At 55.1% G+C, this 22,375-nt stretch overlaps 1 protein-coding gene across 3 annotated transcripts; it reads right to left on the bottom strand.

Annotated features, from left to right (window-relative positions):
• Positions 1–2,293: 2,293 nt before the first annotated feature.
• MED25 (mediator complex subunit 25) lies at positions 2,294–19,491 on the bottom strand. Of its 3 annotated transcripts, none has more exons than XM_006080070.4 (18): positions 19,268–19,490; positions 19,129–19,174; positions 18,514–18,638; positions 12,984–13,082; positions 12,458–12,578; positions 12,082–12,244; positions 11,826–11,956; positions 11,526–11,613; positions 11,250–11,443; positions 10,700–10,828; positions 10,202–10,287; positions 10,070–10,127; positions 9,876–9,983; positions 7,525–7,713; positions 7,093–7,164; positions 6,755–6,973; positions 6,318–6,498; positions 2,294–4,103 (listed from the first exon to the last, which is right to left on the bottom strand). In XM_006080070.4, exons 1-18 carry the CDS (start codon positions 19,399–19,401, stop codon positions 3,859–3,861), a joined length of 2,388 nt encoding a protein of 795 aa, XP_006080132.1. In that variant the 5' UTR covers positions 19,402–19,490; the 3' UTR covers positions 2,294–3,858. The 3 variants fall into 3 exon arrangements, with proteins under 3 accessions (XP_006080132.1, XP_025125775.1, XP_006080133.1); XM_006080071.3 differs by lacking the exon at positions 2,294–4,103 and adding an exon at positions 5,760–5,891 and having other exon boundaries at positions 19,268–19,489; XM_025269990.3 differs by lacking the exon at positions 12,984–13,082 and having other exon boundaries at positions 19,268–19,491.
• Positions 19,492–22,375: the final 2,884 nt, after the last annotated feature.

Here is a 22,375-nt window from a genome sequence, read left to right as displayed (position 1 = left end):
TCCACTATTGGGTTACAGAAAAAACTGTGCCTCCCACCTTGGGTGTCCTGTGAAAAGGACTGCAAGGTGAGGGACCGAGCAAGACCTCCAGCCAGGAGCAAACAAGATCCCGCCCCCAGGCATGTGAATGAGCTTGGAAGCGGGCCCTCCCCCAGTGGAGCCTTCAGATGAGACCGCAGCCCCAGTTTGACTGCCACCTCGAGAGACCTTGAGTCAGAAGCACCAGCTAAGCTGGGCCTCGATTCCTGATGCAGAGAAACTGTGAGACAGTAAATGCTATTGTTTTAAGCCCCTGAATGGTTACATCAACAGGCAGTTTATGAGGACTGGATGGTCTGTGGGATTGGAATGCGTCCACTTAATGGACCAGGGAAAGCAACCATTTACTAAAAGGACACAGAGTTACTTGTAGTGAATGATGTGGACGAATGGCCATGATTCAAGCGAGGTGGGGAGGGGGAGGCAAGATAAAGAACATATAGAAACTGACCTCGTTTACATAAAACATTTAAGAAGCTATCAATGTGTGTCTACAACCGTAAGCATATAAACCCAAACACCAAACTGATAAACCTGCCTCTGAGGAATACGTCACTTTTTGTTCTACACTTCAGTAGTTTTTTTTCATCTTTATGAAACTAGATTCCTATGTAACTCAATAGAATTTTAAGGTTAATTTTCTTAAAAGCCCAAACTGATGGGAAAATATTAGTGAGTTTTATGTACCTTTAGACAAACATGTTTTTTAGAGGGTGTCATTTTTCTCATAAAATTTCTTCACAGAGGTAGGAGGTGGGCAGTCTGTCACCCAAGACAGATATCTAACCATTAACAAGTCAGTGATCTAACTTTTTTTTAATTATGTTCTCCCACTTTTGCCAGATCTGTTCCTGTGCAATAATTCTCATCAGTTTCCCAGTCTTGCTTCCAGTCCTACATGCCTGGCCCCAAAAACAAACTGGTCAGAAATGAAATGTTTCTAACTAGTCACTCACCCAAATTACAACCGTCATGGATGCCCTGGTGCTTCTGACAAAGTAGTATGCATGCAGTTCTGCCCTCTAGGAGCATGTTTTGACCAGTGATGGCAACCGTGGCTAACGGCAGCTCTCCTTCGAGGGCTCAATCCTGCAGAAATCACTTCTAGCCACATGGGATCAGAGATTCAGAGAGGCACGGGGACCTGCCTAAAGCCGCACAGCCCATTGGTACAGAAGCTGGAGTCTCAACCCTGATGTTTAAGGCCTGTACTACTCCTACACTGCAGCAGCTTTAACAATACCTCATGCTCAGAGAAAAACTTTCCAGAAAGATTGCTCTCTCAGTGTTGGCTGGTTCTGAGAGGCTGTTGTCTACACCTGGGCTGTGAAATGTGGAGGTGAGCGCTGTGTGGGTAGATTTCCTCTCTCTGGGCACGCTGTAACCCAGGGCTTCCTTCTCATCTGGGGCACAGTATGGGGTGATGACACGGGGCCAGTCCCTTCAGTTCATCTAACTGGGTGCTGAGGTCTGGGGCCTCAGTGACTGGGAACAGCCACTGGTTTGTTTGATCAATCTGCCCCAGGAGGACTCGAGCAGTGTCTGTTTGCGCCCATGGGGCAATGTCCACCCTGTGGGAACAGCATGGCCTGCGTCCTGCTAGTCTTCTTCCCTTTTGATGGCTTTGGACACAAGTCGGTCACTCTCTCCTTGAAAACACTCGTCTTCCAGAACACACCTGCCTGCTCCTCCTGTCTCCCGGCCCCTGCCCAGCCCTCACATGTGGGTCCTCCTCTGGCTTCTGGCCTTGTCCTCGCGTCTTCTTCTTTCAGAGGTCGCAAAATGGCAGCCCGGCGGCCTCCTGAGACCCACCAGCGGATTTTGTTTGGTCCTCACAGTGTATTTTGTTTTTTTTTTTTTGGTTTTAATTTGAATGCCGTGAGGTGGGGCAAGCACTCCCCAAGTTCGCCACAGTCCCCGTCAATCCCTGTCGTCTTACACCCGTCCGTGTCACCCATTTCCATCACCTGCCTGGCCCCTGGAGCCATCTGAGCTTTCGAGAACCCCTGCGACACACGCCGCCTGGGAGACCTGGCCCGCTTTCCCTCCTTCGACCTTGTCTGCGTCCGAGTTGCCGATGGAGCTTGCGTTTGATGCTGAAGCCCAGCCTCCCTCCCTCCCCCAATGGAGTATTCACTTCGACCGTTCTAGAAGACTCTAGGGCAGGGATCTTAAACTCAAATGCCTGCAGGAGCCAGGTGGGCCACATAAATGAGTGAACTCGCCAGGTATAAGAAAAGTCGACGGCCAGAAATATAATCAAATGGAATCTTTACTGAACGCTGGTGAATGCATGGAACATAATACAAACAGGTATGGTACTGGAGTTTATCTTTCAAATCCAAATTGAAAAAATACAAATTGAAAAATAGAAATATTTAATTACTAAATTTTTTTGTTTTCTCTTTCATAATTCTTCTGCTCCCTGGACTATGAAGCCGGGGGGGTGGGCCTCATCCATGCCACCCCCAGATGTCAAGGGAGGGACTGGTGGCTGAGAACTTGACCTGGACTCCTGAAGCTGGGGGCAGCGTTGAACTTGATTCAGTTGTGTAACGGAAAACGGCTGCTCACAAGCGTGGGCGCTTCCAGACACGGAGATTCAGGCGACTGCTGGAGAGAGGTGAGGGCTGTCGTCTTCTGAGGGAGCCCAGTGGGCGACCGGCAGCCCATTGCCTTGGAGATCAGTGGCTAGTATTTGCGGTCCGCACTCACACGATCGACAGCAACCAAGAAAAGCAAATGGGGCAGTGTTCATTCGTTTTCATCAAGTCTGGAGGCCGGGAGCCTTGGGGCAGTTTGGTCTTTAGCCCCATGAGTTGAGTGGACGCTGTCCAGGCCATGCCCTTCATTTCTGGACACCACCTGCAGCCACGGAAAGGGAGTCAGAATACTCCCTGCCAACGGCATCCCCATTTCTGCCTGGACTGGGTGAACATGATCATACATTCAAGTAGCTGTTTGTGAATGTCCTTGGGAGAAAAAGAATGTTCAGAAGGGTAGGAACTTTGACCCAAAGTCTCTGACTGACCTTCTCAGGGGGACCAAGGTGTGGCTGCTGGCTCACCTGAAATGAGCTAAGCTGATGGACTGCAACAGTTCAGACTGCTTCCACATGTCACATGACAAGGTCACAGCGCTTCTATAAAACACACTGGGTCAAGTTCATCACCAGCCTGCCGTGGTTAAGGTACAAAACCCTGTCATGGGTGCCGTGTCGTGTGTTCCACTGACCTCTCACGGCAAGGTCGGGGCCTGGTAATTGATGCGATGACCTGACTTGAGTCTCTGGCAATGACGCCTCCTCGGATTGAGGCAACCCGCCTGCGTCCCCAGGGACACAGATGGTTTGATCACCACCGCAGTCTGTAGCTGTGCTTAGGTGTAGACCAGCTTTCATGAAAAGTGTGTATTTCTCGACACACAGAAAACAAGTCACTTTCCAGGGTCGGGCCCGCCTTGGCACCATGTCACAGCTTTCTTCGGTCACATCGAGATTCTCCGTGCCACAAATAAATAAAGCTAACTGGGTGGTAATAGTTCATGAGCAGCGATAGTAAAGGCCATGACTGATCTGACTCGGTCAAGCAACTGGACGTCGATCTTCGGATTTCTCTTCCCCTCCCGCAAGACGCGGATGCCTGCTGGACCCAAACGACGGTCCAAGCAGACGGGGGTTTCTGTTCAGGGGGCGTCTCTTCAGCTCCCTTATAAACTGGATGTCCGTGGGCTGGAACGCCCGGGTGATTCGTGTCACGTGATTCCGGAGCCTCGAGCGGCAGCCACGCCACTGCTCCCGTCGGCTTTCCGAAACCGGCCCTACTGACACTTGAGGCCCTTCTTCAGCTCATTGAGAATCGCGTCTCGCGTCTGCTCTGTGTACTGGTCGAAGCTCTTACTGTGCTTGGATTCATAGTGACGCTTCAGGTTGTATTCTTTCAACACAGACACGATTTTTTTGCATATTAAGCACGTAGGCATGCTCTTCACCTCCACAAAGAAATAGGCTCGCTCCCATTTCTCTCGAAACACGTGGCCCTCTCGTTCTCTCTTTCGTTTTGCCACTTTTGGTAGAGACATGGGTACAAGAAAGATTTCACTGTCTCCGAATACTACCCCGGGGACACCAACCGTGCCAGCCCCGTGCCGAAGGCGACAGCCTTCTGCCTCATGGTGGGGGAGTCAGGAGGGAGTGGTGGGGACTGTGGCGAACCAGAGAGCACACGCCCCGTGGAGAGGGACGGCTCCAGCCCGTTGTTTGCTGGGCGGGAGGGTGGACCCAGGGGAGCCAGATCTTCTGACTTGTCAAGAGAAGACAAGACTACAGATTTTGTGTGTGTGTGTGTGTGGGTGTTTGAGAGAGAGAATCATCCTGATTTTTACAACTAACTCGTTAGGGGAAAAAAATGCCACATAGCCTAACACAGGGAAGGCCAAACAAAACTCATCTGTAGAGTGGCCCAGGGGCCACCAGATTGCAACCTCTCTCCTGGGAGGGGGTCTGGACATCTGATCCTAACAGGCATCTCAAACAATGCGGACGCTGGTGGTCCACCTCTAGACCACACTCTGAGCATCACTTCTCCGGGTTCGGTCTGACAACAGACAACTAAGTCTCTGCTCACAGGCCAGAGCAGCTGCCCCTTGGATGTCTCCCTAAGGACCGCCTCAGGCCCCTTGCCTCATTACACCCCAAACCTGTTATCTCCTCCTTAGATCCCCGCCGTGTCTCCCATCACCAGGATGGCCCCACTGTCCACTCTGTCCAAAGCCCCAGAAGCCTGGTCTCTGCCTGCTCTCTCCACATGAGACCTCTTCCGTTCCTGAGTCTTCAACCACCAAGCACACGCGCTGCCGCTAAAGACACACCCCAGGCTCCCAGCGTGGCCTCTGTCCCTCAGATGTCCCGGACCATCAGCGATCACCACTGGCTCCTTCTCCCGGCTCCTGCCTCAGGAAGGCCCACAGTCTACCAGCACCCAGGCCAGGTCCTGGGGACCACCCTCGACCCCACCCTACACCCGCAACTTTTTCCACATGGGCACGCCAGTTTCTGGCCTCACCCCTCCTGCCCCCCAACTCTGGCTGCTCCTCTGGCCTCTCCCTCCCCAGGAACATCACCCTCTGCTCCTCCCTGCCTCCTATCTTGCCCCATCACATCCCGCAGCCCACAAGGGGCTGACACCCAACCGACCCAGGCCTGGCCCCAGGGCCTGGCCTCCTGCAGCCCTTCTGTACCCCCTGGACAAGCCTCCAGCTGCTCAGTTTAGAATCTGAGCTCCCTCCCCGCCTCTCCAGGCCCTCCTTCCCCCGCAAAGGCTCGTGCTCCCAGAGGTCTCTGCTGACTTGTTCTCTGACCATCCCAGGTTTCCTCCTGCCCCACACTTTCCTTTCTGTCATCTCAGCACCTAGACTGTCTCACAGCCTCACTGACTGCCGCTCACAGACCCCACCTGCCTGGCTGGCTCACAGGCCTCCTCTGGGCCCGCCTGGTACCCTCTCTACCTCCATGGGTGCTCGTGGTCCTAGGACCTCTGCCTATAGCCTCCTCACCTCTCGGAAGCCAGGCTGCACCAGATGGCCTGACTCACTGCCGAGGCCCCGGCCTCACCAGCCCGGGGCCTTGGAGGGCGTCTGCTGAAGCGAGAACAAGGGCAGAGGTGTCTCCCCCCATCTCCTCCTGCCCAGTCCTGGGGGATGTCAGTGACGGGAGCCGGGGCGTGTGTTAAAAGGAACTTTATTGGGTGTCGGGGTTCAGATGAGGTCCATGAGGATGTCGTCCTCCATGACGCTGGGCTGCAGGCCCGGCTGGGGGACTGGGCCCCGGGGCCCCCCGCTGAGCAGCATCTGACCTGGGGGGCAGTGGGAAGGGACTGCATCTCCCGGTGGTCCCTGGGGCCCGGGAGGGCCCTGGGCCTGAATCCTCCCTCCACCTCTGGAGGCCCGAGGCACAGGGGTGTCGAGGGAGCCCCGGGGGGACCCCAGGGGCACCTCCTGACTCCACATGGCCACGGGCCGTCTGCCTCCTGTGAGCCTGTGGGGGCCCATACCCAGCACAACTCTCCGGCCCTGAGACTTTCCCAGCAACCCCAGAGGACACGGAAGCAGGGAGCCGGGGGGAGAGCGCCTGCTGCCTTGGCTCTCGGTGCCCTGGGCTGTACCTCCCGGGGGCCCATGGAGCCCCCATGAGCCGCAAAGGCCCAGTACTTCACTTCCCAGAAGTCACGGGACGCTGGGACACTCAGCCCAGGCCCCGGGCCTCCCCCAAACCCCCTTACCTGGCAGTGAAGCCCTCGGGGGAAGCTGAGCAGGCCAGGACTGGGCTGGCGGCGGGTGAAGGAGAGGGGGCCCCAGCTGGGGCTGCCCCAGGCCCTGATGCGGTGGGGGCAGCAGCGCAGGGGCCCCTGGTGGCTGGAGGTGGTGGAGGGAGGCCTGAGGAGGGGGCACCCCAGTCTGGGGCTGGGGGGGGGGGGGACAGAGAAAGTGGCTCAGAGGCCCTGGCGGAGAGCCCCCACCTGCCCCACTCCCTGGTGGAGCCTGTGGTCTTCCTTCAAAGGAATCTCAGCAGAAGCCCACGTAGGACATGTGGGGAATGGCCAGGCCGACCTCCAATCACCCACTCCCATCAAACCAACCTCCCGCCTCCACGAGGAAGGAAATCAACTGTCAAGCCGAGGACCCCCGGCTCCCATATGACCCCCTCCCCAAATCTCACCGGGGGCGGGTTGAGGAGGAGGCTCCGCAGTTGGGGGTTGGCCCCGGGATTCTGGGGCCGGAGGAGGGGCCCAGGAGGGGGCGGGCCAGGGGCTGCTCCAGGAGGGCCTTGCGGGGCGCCTGGAGGGGCCGGGGCAGCACCCTGGGGCTGGGGCTGCCCGGTGGCTGCAGAGGCCCCCACAGTACCCTGAGGCTGGGGCTGCGGCGGGCGGAGCTGGAGCTGACGGGAAGAGACACGGGTGAGGGATGGAGCCCCCAGACCCCTCCATCTCTTCAGCGAGATCAGAATCACGGTGTCCTCTACACACCCCCCCACCCCCTCCGCGGCCCTCTCCTCACCAGGTTCTGCGAGGGTCTTGCTTGGTCCTCCAGAATGGGACCCAGCCCAGGGGGCGCCTGCTGGGCACCCATCTGTGTGGGGGGAGAGGGAGCAGGTCAGTGGCTGGGCGGGGAGTCCCCGTGCTGCGGAGGGCCTGTGCCCTGAACGGGACCCTGTCAAGAGCTGGGAACGTTTTCCTGGGCAGGGGGTGGGGTTGTCTAGGATGTAAATTTTATGCCCCTGAAGAGGGGACTATGTCTTAGAAATTCAATAAGAATACTCTTTATAAAGGAAAGAAAGATTGCAGGGAAACATGGGGGGAGACTGAACTTGGCGGAGGAGGACGTGCCCAACACTGGAGCCCCGAGAGGGCCCCAGGGGTCCTGCTGTGAGAGCTGGGGCCCAGGAGGGCGGCACAGGCCCCAGGGCGGGGGAGCAGCGGCGTCACTCACCCCACGCTGCTGCTCCAGCTTCTGCTGCTGGACTTGCTTGTGGTTGGTGATGACCTGCCGGATGCCGTTGACGAAGCCACTCTGGTCGTAGGGGATGAGGCCCATGAAGATCTTCTTCTTGGACGAGTACAGCAGCATGAGAACGCGCACCTCGCACGGGGCCGTGTGGGGGAAGTGCACGCAGCCCGCCTGCGGGAGGGGATCGGAGCCATCATGCCCTGCAGGAGGGAGCACCCCACCTCTCTGGGTTTTAGAAGCTTCTAGAAGCCGCACAGGCCAGGCGTGGCCAGCTTTCTGCTCTGAAAGGTGGAGAAGGGTCCAGGTTTGGCTTGAGGCTGCTCCAGAGAGCTGGGTGCCCGAAGGAACAGGGTGCAGCTGGGACTGCTGCTAATGGCTGGGTGGAGAGCAGAGGAAGCCCCCTCCAATCCTGGCCCCCTCAAAGGGCTTGCAGCTGACAGGGAGGGAATTCAACACAGAGCTGACACGGGAAGCGCGTGCTCAGTGGTGGTGGCAGACACCCTGACTGACCAGGGATCCGAGAGGCCCCTGGGGTGCCACACCACCTCGACCTCAGCGTCTGCAGTGAGACTCATGGGAAGTGGTGCTCACACCTCAAGGGACAGACCCGGGTATCATGTCCGCTGTCCTGCACTGGGCTGCATACACAGGAAGTGCCCAGGGAACGCTAGTGAACGTGAAGCAAGGCCCTAACACGCGAGGCTTCTGGGAGAGGGGCTCTTAGTGGAGGAGGGGCTGATGAGCTTACAGAACCGGTGGAACCTCGGCCAAGCCAGTCTCGCCTTCTCAGGCGAGGCAGACCCTGATAATTGCTTAACATCTGCCCCTCTCCCTGTGTGGAGAACCCCAATTCTGTTTGGGTAGCAGCACGTCTGGGCCCCAGGGCACTCATTGGAGCCTGCTCCCCCACGGTCTCCTCTGTCCCTACGGGTGAATCAGGGGCCCGGGTCTGGCCCAAGATGTGAAAGGAAGTCTGCTTGCGTGTGGGAACGTGTTTTCCTAAAAAAGGGGAAATACAGGCTGATAACACACCTCCTTTTTGCCCTCCTACATTAAGTCAGACAGGACTCCTTGAGCTTCAGGAACCATCTCACAGTCACGAGAGAGAAACAAGGGAGCCCCAGAGATCCTGGCCCTGACGTCAAGGGGCTACAGACCTAGCCGAGGGTGCCCTCCTCTGGGCATCCTGTTACACGTCACAAGTGAACGCCTGCTTGTACCCGGCTCTCAGAACCCAGATGCCACGCTGTGAGGGAGCCCGAGCCACATGGGGAGGCCACATGGAGGCACTCGGATGACCAGGCGCAGCTGAACTCCAGCTGATGGGCAGCACCACGAGAGGGGACCATCTTGATATCCAGCCCAGACGAGCTTTCAGATAAGCACAGTCTTAGCTGCTATCTGATGGCAACCCCATCAAAGACCCCGAGCAAGACTAGCCCAGCTGAGCCCAGCGGACCCATACAGGACTGCGAGAAACAGTAAACTGCTGGTCCAAGCCTTCACCCCAAGCATCTATCTGTTCTAAAAACTCTGCTGGCTGGGTGTGCTGTTACTTGCTGTTGGAGCCATTCTTAACTCTCAGGATTGCCTTCTTTGGAGAATTTTCCTGAAGGTACCACGAGGTAACCTATGAGGAGTCCCCTCTCCTGAAAAAGAGCTAGGTTCACAGAATGGACTCAGTAACTGGTTCTGGTCCTATTTAGAGACCCTCCCTTAGTGCTATGAGCTGAATGGTGTCCTCCAAAAACACATGTTGAAGTTCCAGACCGTGACACGTGGGAATGGGACCTTATTGAGAATAGGGTGCTTGTGGAGGTACCAAGTTAGGATGAGGTCATTCGAGTGGGTCCCAATCCAAATGACAGGCGTCGCCATAAGCAGACACACACACCAGGAAGAGACCACCACATGAAGACACATAGAGAGAGGACGGCTACATGACGACGAGAACAGGAGACTGGAGCAAGCTGTCTAAAGCCAAGCCCGCCTGGGGCTGCCACCCGCAGGAGGCAAGGAAGGGTCTTCCCCCAGAGCCTTCAGAGCACGCAGCCCTGCCGACGCCCTGATTTCAATCATGTTTCTCTTTTTCAGGAGCGCGAGAGAATGCACTTCTGTTGCTCTTGGCCCCAGGAAGCTGTGACACCCCGCAAACCCGTCAGAGCCCAGAGTTTTCTCTGATGACTCCTGTCATACCCTGCCATGGTTTTAAAGTGAAAGAAACCTCAATCTGGGGCAGATTTTAGGAGCCCAGCGTCACAAAGGCAGCCCCACCATCAAAAATGGCTCCCTGGGCCCAAGACAGGAAGCCACCGCCCGGCCACCCAACTCACGAAGCCGTTGCCCATGATGCGATAGAGGCCTTTGAGAGAGTCCAGGTCCTTGTTGGTGAAGTGGAACTGGACCATCCTCGAGTTCCGGAACAAAGGGCCCAGGGTGGTCTGTGGGAGACACCCAGGTCAGAGGGCGTGCGGAGGCAAGGACAGAGGCAGGAGGGGTGGGAGGTCACCCGCCGCCGGCCACTCACCAGCAGCTGCTGGGGGATGAGCTGCATGATCAGCTTCTGGGGCCACTGCTCCGTTTTCCTGGGGTGACATCAGGAGAAGCGTCAGGAGACGCACATCCCGGCTCGCCACCCACCCCACCCCTGGCCACCTACAGGTTCTCGCCGTGATTCACGTAGACCTGACAAGGCAGTGACCGGGTCAGCTTGGTGTTGGCGTCCACAGAGGCGGGTTTGGGCTTCTACGGGGGAAAGAAAGGTGTATCTGGGTGAGAAGGGCCCTGAGCCACCATTCCTTTGACCTCTCCGCCCTTCCCGGGGAGCCCCAAAAGCTCAGGATAACTCCCCAGTTTAAGGCCCACAAGCCCTGGGCCCCTTCCTCAGACCACCAACCCTGCAATCCTCTGGCCTTCCAATTCCATGAATGTGGGCCTCTTCTTCCTGCCCTCAAACCCCACCACCCACTGTCCCCGTCATGCCACAATCTCCTGGGTCCTCCCCGGACTGAGAAGCTGAGACTTCTCTTAACCCTGAACTCTGGGCTACCCATCCCAAGCTTCCTCGGGACTATCCTGAGGACGACAAATCCTATGACCCCACGGGCGCTGGTCCAGCCCCGCAGCACACCAGGGTTGGCCCAACGGAGCAGCTCACCTCCTGCCACTCAAGGACCCCGCTCCAGGCCAGGAGTTTGTTGGAGACTGACTGCTGCCCGCCAAGAGCTGGGGCCCCGAGCTGGGCCGGCGAAGGGCCACTCACCCCGCCTGGGGCCACGGTGCCCGCCTGGCAGAGGGGAAAGAGAAGGAAAAGCCACAGGGCAAGGTCAGACCATCTCCTGGGAGGGGCTGTCCTGAGAGGACCAGGTCAACAGGCAGAAGAGAACAAAGGTCCCTTCCTGTGTTTCCCCAGGCCCAGAAGGCCACTGGGCTGCACCTGGGGCCACAGACGCTCTAATCCTGGAGGATTCAGGTTCTCTCAAGGACCCTGGACTCCCAGGACCCTTTGGGCTCCTCGGAACAGTCTTCACCCACCCAGAAGTACCCGCCCGATTCTGCCCCCAGAATTAGTCTCAGCCTCGCCTGTAGCACAGGCTCTGTGAGCTCCCGAGGACCCCAAACAATAAGACCCATGTGCCCTCGGGCCCTCTTCAGAAAGGCCAACCTCTCCTCCCTGCACTGTTGGCGGCCAGGAGGCAGGCACCTACCATGGACGGCGCCCCGGGCTGTGCAGGGGGTGCCAGGCCCGGGCCTGGGGCCACGGTGGAGACCAGGCTGGGCTGGGAAGCAGGAGGCGGCTTGGGGGCACCGGGGGGCCCTGGGGGCAGCTGGGTGGCCTGGGTCTGGCTGTAGGGGGGACCCACTCCTGGAGTGGCTTGCTGAAGAGGGTTGATAGGCGAGACTGTGGGAGAGACCAAGGGAAGCGGTGTGGGTGGGGGTGCGGAGACCTGGCTGCCCAAACCCATGTCCCTGCTGGTACTCACAGCGAGGGCCCAGCCCCGCCTTCTGGTTCTTGGCTGCCTCCACGGCGTTCTGGGCAGCCACCTGAGCTGCACTTAGATTCCCAGGGACCTGGTGACAGAGGGGAGAAGCTGCTGAGGACTATCCTGCCCAGCTCCAAAATCCTAAGAGGACATGACTCCTAGCCTGAAGAGTCCCACCCTCCAGGTGTCTCAGGGGCGACTCCCCTATCCAAAACTTAACAATTCCAACCAGGTCTCTACCAAGGGGCCAGGGTTTCCACCAAGCCCTAGGAGCACGTCCCTCCCCTGGTAACTCCATACCTGGTACTGCTGGGGGACCGGTGGCAGAGGCTGCTGGGGGGCTGTTGAGAGTGTGGCGCCTGCAGGTGCGGCTGGAGGCAGGGGCACAGGTTGCTTGGGCTGGAGGGGGCCTGGGGCTGAGCCACCCCCAACTGAGTGCCAAGGATGATCGGTCGAGCCCATTAAGAAGGGGATTGAGAGACACGAAGAACATCCGAGTGAGAGGGAGCCGGGGAGGACACCCCCAACCCTGCCCCCCACCAGCCCCTGGGCTCACCCGGCAGCACAAGCCCCCGCACCAGCACCATGTGCCGTGGGTCCTGGCTCACGTCTGCTGGCGGCTGCAGGGGCTCCAGCATGGCTGGAGGAGCCGCCTTCTCAAACAGCAGCCTCAGGGCGGGCAGCTTCCGGGGGGACACGATGGAGAAGTAGATTCCTCGCTGAACAAGAGGGGACAAGCAGTCAGGATGAAGCCATGGGGCCAAGTTCCTGCCAGGCTCTGGGGCAGAAGACCCAAGACCTAGAGTAGCTGCCCTGGGCGATTCTGGGTTGTAGCTCTCCCAACAGGAGCCAGCAGGGCTGGCCATGGCATCTGTGCCCATCCTGAGACCCAGGCTGGCAGCCCCCTCCTCCCTCAGGTCAGGAGTTGTCACCTCTCCGATCTTCTGCACCAGAGTCTCCGTCGTGCACCCTGAGTACGTGGTGCTCTCGACAGCAGGCAGCAGGTATGGGGGCGAGTTGCAAATAAGGAGGCAGACTCGGTGTGTCTGGCCGCTACCGGAGACAAGCAAAGGTGAGGAGAGGGTGGCAGCAGGGACCCCGAGAAAAGACCCGAGCCAGCAGCAGCAGTGACCAAGTCCTCCACCCCACTGGAAGTCAGGAGTGGGGACCCATTTCCCAGCTGAGAATGCTGAGGCCCAGAGAGCCTCCTGAGTTGCTGGAAGTCACCCAGCCACAGGGAAGGCAGGAGGCACACTCCGAGCCAGCTCCCCTTTCGGATGAGGACTCCAAGACAGGGAGTGGGCCAGGGGATACCTCCTGCCTCCTGGCTCCCAGTGCCCGGCACAGACAGCCCACCCAACGCCCCACAGGGAGGCTGGGGGTGGAGCCTGTGACCCACCAAGCAGGCTACAGGCCAGGTGGACAGATGGGTGTGGGCCCCGCACTGGGCACACTCACATCTGCTCCCGCATCTTCTTGAAGTCATCGAACAGCTGCAGGGCCGTACTGAGGCCTTCGGCGATGAGGCTGCAGCTCTCGCCACCCCCGCCCATGAACCTGCAGGGGGCAGGCGGTCAGCCCCTGGGGTGCCCAGGGCCACCACCCGCCAGCCCCCAGGCCACCAGGGAGGGGCCCACACTTGGGCCGACCCTCTCCGCAGTCCGCGCCCGCCCTAGCCCCAGTGCTGGCACAAGGACAGGGGCTGTCTGTCATCTCCTGGGAGGGAGTCCCTTTGGCAAGAGGCCCCATCAGAGCACAGAACAGAGAAAGGACCCGGGACACTAAGCCCAGGCGCCTATGCTGAGGCCCAGTCCCCATGCGCCTGCCCCACGCTGGGCCGTCTGCCCGGCCTTCCCCTACCTTCCCAGCCTGCTGTGGGGCCTCCTCTGCCCTCCCACCTTTAGGGGTGAAACTGCATCCTTCAAAAACGTATGTTGAAGTCCTGATCCCCCCACTACCACAGGAGGCGACTGGATTCAGAAACAGGGTCTTTATGGAGGTGAACAGGCCATGATGAGGTCGGCAGGGTGGCCTGAATCCAATATGACCAGTGTCCTTAGAAGGGGAACGGGGAAGCAGAGACAGACACGCTCAGAGGAAAGGGAACATGGATGTGATGAGAGAGGGGGCGGGATGCCACGTGGAGATCAGAGGGACACCGCACAGGCCAAGGAACGTCTAGGGCGACCGGAAGCTGGAAGAGGCAAGGAAGGACGACCCTCCCCTACGTGCTCCAGAGGGAGCATGGCACCCACCCACCCCCCGTCGGCTCACGCTCCCGGACCCAGAACTGAGGGGCGGTAACCTGCTGTGGCTGTAAGCCACCTTGTTTCCAGTACTTTGCTCCAGCAGCCCCAGGAAACCATGACACACAGACTCGGTCTCTCCCCCACCTGATCCACAGAGGGGTCACCGGTGTCCGTCCCTGTGGGGTGGGTGGCAGGCCTCTGCCAGACGGCAGCTGCTACCACCATGACTCTCGGGTCACGTGGGGGCAAGGCTGACCCTTTGCCACAAGGGACATCTGTGCAGACTGGGCCCTGTGGCTCTGGACCATGGACCCCGTGTCTGTGTCTGCACCTGTCTCCCCCACTAGGCATGGATGAAGTCTGGACTGTTCTTGTCCCAGCCACACACGCCTCGCCCCCCAAGTATGGCACAGGGGAGGGCTTGGAACTGTGTGTTACATAAACAAACGGCTTCAAATCCAACCTTGGTCATCAAGAACAGAGCCAAGCCTGCCCCACCCTGGGCCCTGCCCACCTTCCCGCTCCATCGCTCCCTAGGTGCCTCCGAGGTCTTGGATGCCCCTGGAGTCTGTCATCCGCCACACACCCAGGTCTCTGCCTGTGTTCTCCACCCGAAGACCACATAACGCCACTCTGGCCCAGGAAACCCTGCATACCTATCCCGACTCCCAGCTCCGTGTCATCCTCCTCCAGGAAGCCTTCCCCACCTGCCACATGAATTTAGGGCTCACCCTTGATCACATCACATGTCCCCCAGTACCATGACTGTCACGCTTCCTCCTACAGCCCCAAGAAAGCGCAGCCCTCAGTGAGACCTCAGTCGGCTCTATGATGGGCCCGAGGACACACAGGCTCCGGGAAGTGCCTTCTGAATAAGTGAGCCCCCAACGCATGGCCCCTCCGTGCTCTACCTGGATTCTTCCCCAGTGTAGATTTCGGTCTTCTGCCCCTACACTCAGGGAGCTCAGCCTACACCACTCCCCCTCCCCGCCACCCACTCCCCAGACCTCCTCCTCCTCCTCCTCCTCACCATCGAGACTCTGGTTTGCACAGGAATTTTAATGCAACAGAGCTGGGGCAGAGGCCGATGAATCAACCAACCCTGGATCCACCCTACTGCCAACTGCCTGTGCTAGAAGAAATCAAGCCATCTTCCCGGCCAGGCTAAGGGTAGGGGTGAGGGGCAGGGGGAGAGACAGGAAGCAGCTGCTGCAGGCATGCGGGGTCTTCTCTTAAGAGGGATGAAAATGTTCCAGAACTACACAGAAAAGACGGCTGCACAACATTTTAAATGTACTAAATGCCACTGACTTGTCCACTTCAAAATGACTGCTTGTGTTACGGGAATTTCACCTCAATTTCTAAAAAAAATAATAATTTAAAGGAAAGTGAGATTGACTGACCACTCTGAGACCCTAGAGTTTGTTTCGATTTTTTTTTTTTTCAACGAATATTAAAAGTAAGCCATCTGTTACCAGCTCAGAAAAAGACACAAAACAAATATTTTGTCTAGAGAAAAACTTAAAACTGGGGAGCAGGAAAAAAAAAATATATGGCCAGTTAGGAAGTAGGTTTTTAAATATCAAAAAATTTCAAATAAATCCCTCAGATTAGAAACAGAAAGTGAAACTGAAAAATGCAAGTGTCCTGGGAGATACAGGTGGGCTCTGACTCACTGCTTCCTTATCCTCATACCCCGCCCCTGAGGTCATGCCCCTGAGTCCTTGTCACCCACTTTCACAGGCTAAGGGGCCCCTCCCCTGGAGCCCCCCAGAGGGACTAGTCAAAATGAATGAATGTGAACCGCAGCCAGCCCTGACCAATGACTGCCACAGCCTGTCACCCCAAGGAAACACCAGCTCCTTAGGGCCAGAACCGTGCTTGCCTTCTGCCCCCTCAGTGCCTGAAACAATCTGCCCCACAGGTTGTCTGTTGAATGAATGAACGCACAAACCAGTGAACGAATGAAGGCACAAACGCACTGTCACAATGACGTGGGGAAGACACCTGGGCTGTCCCTTCTGATGCTGGGTCACTAGCTGGGGGGGGGGGGGGGGGGGGGAACTGCCTCGCTTACATTTCAGATAGGAAATGTAACATCAGAAATGAATCTCCTCAAACCAAGGACTTTCCAAAAATCACACTGCCTGCTTTGTACTGTAAGTAATGGATGTTCTAGGAGAAGATAAGATTTCTCCATGTGAAAAAAACTTGCTGACTTTCTTTGTGATCTCTGTTACAGACTTCCCCAAAACCTCACAGAAACTGAATTTAGATGGCTACATAGAACCTGATAAAACAGTAATGACTCTGAATAGTCAATGGCTTAAAATGTTTATCGGCTGATTGGGAGGATTCTGGTGAGCAGGCAGCACACAAAGCTTTCTTTTTTGGTTAAACAGACAGTGCATTCTAAGCTGGTTAAGGGAAAGGGTGGATATGGAATGAAAGTGTTCAGAAAATATTTCCCTCTTATCTTCCTAGTGCCCTTGACATTTTAAACAAGGGGGTTTCACTATTTCTCCTGACACCCACCAGAAGGTTCACTTTTCTGGTGATTCTCTTCCACAGCTTTCACTCGTTTATTTATTCAGCAAAGGTCTCCCATCTCAGCAAACAGCAGGAGAAACACCCAAGGCCTGGACATTCACAGTCCAGAGGTGTGGAGCTGCAACAGGGAAACACCTGAGAGCAATGGGGGCGGAGGAGAGAGCAACTGACTGCTTGCCGGAATCAGGGAAAGGACATTTGCGTTGGCTCTTGATGTTTAAATAGGTGTTTACCAGGGAGAACCAGAGTATCAAGTACATTCTGGACATTCGTTCATTCACTCGTTCTACAAAGTTTTCCTTAGGGCTCTTTCATGCCAGGCCCTGTGCTGGGTGCTCAAGACTTGAGGGAAATCAGACTTAGACTTGAACCTCAAGGAGCCCCCATTCCACATTATTCAAATCTCACCACAATCTGTTCCAGAGGTTTTCGACTGGGGCGGATTCTGTTCCCAAAGGGACATCTGACAATGTCTGGAGACGTCTTTGTTTTTATTGTTTATCACACTGGGGAGGGAAGGGACCACTGGCATTTTGGGGGGTAGGAGCCGGGGATGCTACCGAACTCCTTACAACACACAGGAATGCCCCCCACCCCTCCACAACATACATACAATAATCATCTGACCCAAAGGGTCAACAGTGCTGAGGTTGAGAAACCCCGCTCTGCCCTGACCATGAATTCTAACAACCATAAGGGGGGAAAGTGAACGTGCAGCACCTGGTCTAGCACATGAAGCCTGGAACAAACCAAGTGTTCAACAAACATTTGCTGCAGGGGCGAATGAAGATAACAGCAGCCCACGAATCCGTGTTGTTTAATGGACTCTGACCAGACCCTGAGCTGAACACAGTATGAAGATTAGCTTCTGTGACCCTCCTCTGAGTGCCAACATGGACTACTGTTATCCCTCTGCAGACCAAGAAACCAAAACACAAAAGAACAGCAAAAGCTGAGGGAGCACTTAATCGTGTCAGGCACTGTTTTCAACAGTCATCAACTCGTTTGATTCCCAAAGTTCCCTACAGTGTCACCAGAACTAGATCTCCAATGAGCGCCATCTCCTGGTATTCATGCCCCCTCCAACACTGAACAGGACTGACCTGGATACTAAACAGAATGTGATACAAATGATGATGTGTGATTTCTAAGATTTGATTATAAAAAGCTCTGTGACCTCCTTTTGCTCTTTCTGTTGGATTGCTCAGACTGAGGAAGGCCAGCTGCCATGCTGGGAGGACACTCAAGCAGCCCCATCGAGAGATGTCTTAGGAATAACAGCTAGCAAGGAACTGAGGCCTCTAGCCAACAGCCACAGGGTTAGCCACCTTGGAAATGGATCCTCTGGTCCCGATCAAACAGTCGGATGACTGTGGTCCCAGCTCATGGTGACTGAAATCCCACAAGAGACAGTGAGTGAGAACCATCCATCAAAGCCACCCCTGAATTCCTTACTTAAGGAAAACAAGCCACTAAATAAGTTTTTTTCTTTTTTCTTTTTTTGCTGTGCCCCTCAGCATGTGGGATCTTAGTTTCCCCACCAAGGATCGGACCCATGTCCCTTGCAGTGGAAGCACAGAGTCCCAACTGCTGGACTGTCAGAGCATGTCCAAGTCATTAAGCTTTAATCTGTTTTCCCAACACTGGATAAGTAACAGGATGACTGTAAGTACTATTACCGTTCCCCTTTTAGAGATAAGTTCTATTAGACACAGAGGACAGGGACTCGTGGGTCTGGGAGTCCTGTTGTGGTAGAGCTGACAAGTGGCCCCAGGCTGTCTGCACCTGCAGTGTCAACTATCAAAATTTACTCCAAAGCACAGAGGCCTAGCCCCAGCCCTCTTGCACTCAAGCTTCAATGCCCCTGGTACGAAAAAGAAGGACTAGAGTAGACAAGAGAAGCAACAGACAGAAAGGGGAAGAATACATAAGGAGTAGGACAGGGGTGCTGGACTTCCCCAGGCTTCCTTGACCAGGAAGTTCTTTCTACTTCCAAGCCAGACAACATCAGCTGAGCATACAGAACTGACCACTGAAGCGACCTAGGGACAAAACCACAACCCCCATCGCAGCCCTTTTTAGCAACCAGTGTGAGGGGCTGGATCCGGCAGCTCAAATCCAGGCCACCATTCCTCTGCGGTCCCTCCCAGGTTCCCCCAACCCTTCCCGAAGCCAAGAAAAGAGCTCACTTAATGCCATCGAGCCAGGTGACAAACTCATAGGCGCTGCTGGTGGGAGCGTGACATTGTACGTAGGACTCTGGTGCGCAGTCCACCGTGTTGAACACCACGAGGCTGTACTGGGTGCCCCCATACTGGGAGGGGAGGACAGAAAACTTTTCATCTGGGACCCAGTTTCTTTTTCCCTCAGGGGAGTCGGAGCTCCCAGCCCCTCCTCCCTCGGACCCAGGGGTCCGGACTCCGGTACTCCCACCTCAGACCCAGGACCCGAGCCCTTCCCGCCTCGGACCCAAGACCTGAGCCTCCTCCCCTCTCGGACCCAGAAGTCCAGACCGCAGCCCATCCTCCCTCGGACCCAGGACCCGAGCCCCATTTTCCTGGAAACCAGAGACCAGATCCCAGCTCGGACCCGCAAATCCCGACCCCAGCCCCTCGGACCCAGAACCCGAGCTTCTCCCCCCTCGGACCCAGGAGTCCAAACCCCAGCCCCTCCCGCCGCCGACCCCGGAGTCCGGGCCCGAGCCCCTCCCACCTCGGGCCCAGGGTCCAGGTACCGCCCCTTCCTCCCGCAGACCCAGTCCGGACTCCCCATCTTCCCTCCAACTCGAGAGTTCCAAGACTCACGTCTCCTCCGAAGTCCGTCTCGGCAGGAGGGCCGCCATTAAAATACCTGTGAGGGTCGGAAGTGAAAGGTCGGGGTGAGGAGAGAGACTGGAAAACTAAACTCGGAGGGCGGGGCCGGGGCCGCGGAAACAGCACTCACTCTATGGCCGGGAGCAGGTAGTGCTTGCGGAGCCCCTCGAAGTAGGGCCCCAGATTGGCCGTGCCCTCAATTACAAACACCACGTCAGCCACGAGGCCCCCGGCGCGGGCCGGGCCCTCCGACCCGGGGACCATGCCCCGCGCCGCAGATGCCGCCGTCGCCGCCACCGCCGCTGCCGCTGCCGCCGCCGCCGCCGCCTCAGACACCGCGGGCTGAGCGGAAGTGCGCCTGCGCCGCGCGCGCCCCCGCGCGGGACGGCCTCTCGGCGCTGGCGGCGCGCTGGCGGCCATGCTTGTGCGGGGTGCCCAGGGCGGGTGGGTTTATCTCCATGCTCCTTCGCACCCAGCGTGTATAAGATTCAAAAAGGACCTAGAGAACTCTTTCGGGGACCAGAGGTGGAAGCTTGAATTATTGGCAGAACTTTCGAGGGCGAAATATACTGAAAGCGGCGCGTCAGAGGCCATTTTTGAGGGGGGCGACCTTTCCGACACCGGTTTCAATGGAAGGGCCAGGCGACCTGGTTGCTATGCAACGCATACGCTGCCCTTGTTTTCCTAAAAAGACAGATTAGGTTTCTAGTTAAGTTCTTTCTGGTTCTTGGGGGATGGGGGTGGGTGGGTCGTGTGAAGGGTCCAATCACAACGTCTGAAACGGGGTTACTAGGCAACGCTTTAAGGCGGCAATCAACTCTGAAGGGAGTGCAGCTGTTTTTTCCCGACTAAAAGAAGCCGAACTCTAACCCAAGTGGAAGTTGCTAAGCAACACCTGATAGTTGTTTTCTGGGAGAAGAGCCAGAAACTGGCCTAGGACATAAATACATTCCAGGTGGATTAAAAATGTAAATATAACAAATGAAACCATAATACTGTATAATCCTGAAGACTGGGGAAAAAAGAGTTTCTTATCATTACAGCAAAGCTAGAGGACGGAAAATATTAAACTGTTTGTCCGCAGACGACCTCATAAACCAAGCTGAAAACGATACGGTAAACTGCGGAAGTCACTGTAACATATGTGTCGACAGAAATTTACTACCCAAATACGTATTACTGATCAATAAAAACTTAGGAAAGCAGAAATACTTTGTTTTTTTTTTAATTGGGGAGAAAACTAAGCAGGTTTTTCCCATACGCAAAAAAATATTAAAGTCGCTCATATGCACAAGTTAATAAGTGCTAACACAGGGTCCAGTGATATGTCATTTTATCTTTGTCATGTTAATTAATGTTGGAAAAATAAGTCCATGAGGGTGGGAAGGTTTGGGTGAAATGAGCAGGCTCAGACGTGATCTAGTGGAGATGGAAACCAAAACAGCTTGCTCCAATGCAGTTTGTCAATGTATTTCAAGGTAAAAGGGTGCATTGCTTTGCACTCAGCAGTATCACCATTTTGTCACATGTACTTTATTGATCCCTTTCTTTTATTTTCTTTGCTGAACGCTTGTAAAGCAAATCCCAACGTGGTATCATTTTACCTCTGCCTGCTAGATAGGCATCTCCAAAAAGTTGCAGGTAACCACTATGCCATTAACACCTCCAACAAAATTCTTATTTCTTGGTATTGTCGAACACTTAAATCCATAATCAAATTTTCCCAGTTCTTGCAAAATGTCTTTTTACAGTTTTATTTGCATCAAGATCCAACAATGACTGAACCTGTGTTTAGACATCTTAAAATTCCTTTAAATCTAAAGCAGATCACTTCTTTTGTATGCTAGCGTAATTAAATTTTAATAAAATCATAAGGAAGATAAAAGTAAACTGGAGAAAGGCAAAATGATCAACAGATATGGAGCTTGAAATGGCACCTAAAATGCCCTCCTAACCGTAAGGAAACTCCTTTAGATAAGCTGAATGCATAATTGGTTCTGTTAACTGATTTTAAACTGTTACCATAGTTACCATCAATGGATTACGAATGGTAAAACAATGAGATATTTTAGCTTGGACTTCAGCTTCTGGCATTGATAACTAGATGATATGACGTTGCTTTTGCAACATTGGTGGTTTCATAAGAGGTATGGGTAGTTTTCAAGGATCTTACCTCCCCCAGAGAGGAAACAGAAATTGACAACAACAAAAAAAGATGGGGTTGGACAATAAATTCCAGAGGTGCTCATTGGCATTACCAAGAACCTGAAGGCAGCTGTGATGTGAAAAACTTGGTGTAGTTCTTCAGCTAAGCAATGGCCTTCCACAGCAGCTGATCTAATTCTGGGCTAGTCTTCGAGCCTCTTACACAGAGTGAAGTAAATCAGAAAGAGAAAAACAAGTATATTAATGCAAATATATGGAATCTGGAAAAATGGTACTGATGAATCTAGTAGAGGGACTTGCAGACACAGCAGGGGAAGGTGAGGGTGGGACGAACTAAGAAAGTAGCATTGACATATATACACAGTCATGTGTAAAATCGTGGGAAGTTGCTAAATAACACACGGAGCCCAGCCTAACACTGCAATGACCTGGAGGGTGAATCCTCCCTAGAGGACTCCGATCAATAGCACAAAGACCACAGCTGCAGAGACAAGGATTGAATTTAGAATTCACAGAAACAAAAATTAACGGGATGTAGCCCCGCTCCCACCCCCAGGATTCAGGTACAGGAATTGTCAGGTTCATAAAGTACCACAATATGCAAAATAATAGAAATAAAGGACACTATTTTAGTTACCTTGGGCTGTGTAACAAATTACCCCAAAACTTAGTGGCATGAAACAACAACATTGTTACTTTGAAGTTCCTGTAGATCAGGAATTGAGATGTGGCTTAGCCGGGTCTGTGCTTCAGAGTTTCTTACAGGCTATAATCAAAGGGTCAGCAAGGGCTGTAATCATCTCAAGGCAAGACTAGAAAGGACCTGGTCCCGTGCTCATTCTTGTCATTGTTGGCAGGGTTCAGTTCCTCCCAGGCTATTGACTAGAGGTTCCATGTGTTACTGACTAGGGTCCTTGGACTTTTTAATCAATAGAAATTGATAAGAGGCCAAATGAGAAATTCAGGCAAGGCTTTATTGGGACTCTCCCACGGACTCTGAGCATGAGGGAGAGAAAAGAACAAGAAACAGGCACCCCTGCTTGCTCGTGAGGGTAAACAGGCTGGTTCTTTA

This window comes from Bubalus bubalis, chromosome 18 (assembly GCF_019923935.1).
Source record: "Bubalus bubalis isolate 160015118507 breed Murrah chromosome 18, NDDB_SH_1, whole genome shotgun sequence".
Classification (NCBI taxonomy): Eukaryota; Metazoa; Chordata; class Mammalia; order Artiodactyla; family Bovidae; genus Bubalus; species Bubalus bubalis.
This window is presented reverse-complemented; position numbering and strand designations above follow the sequence as displayed.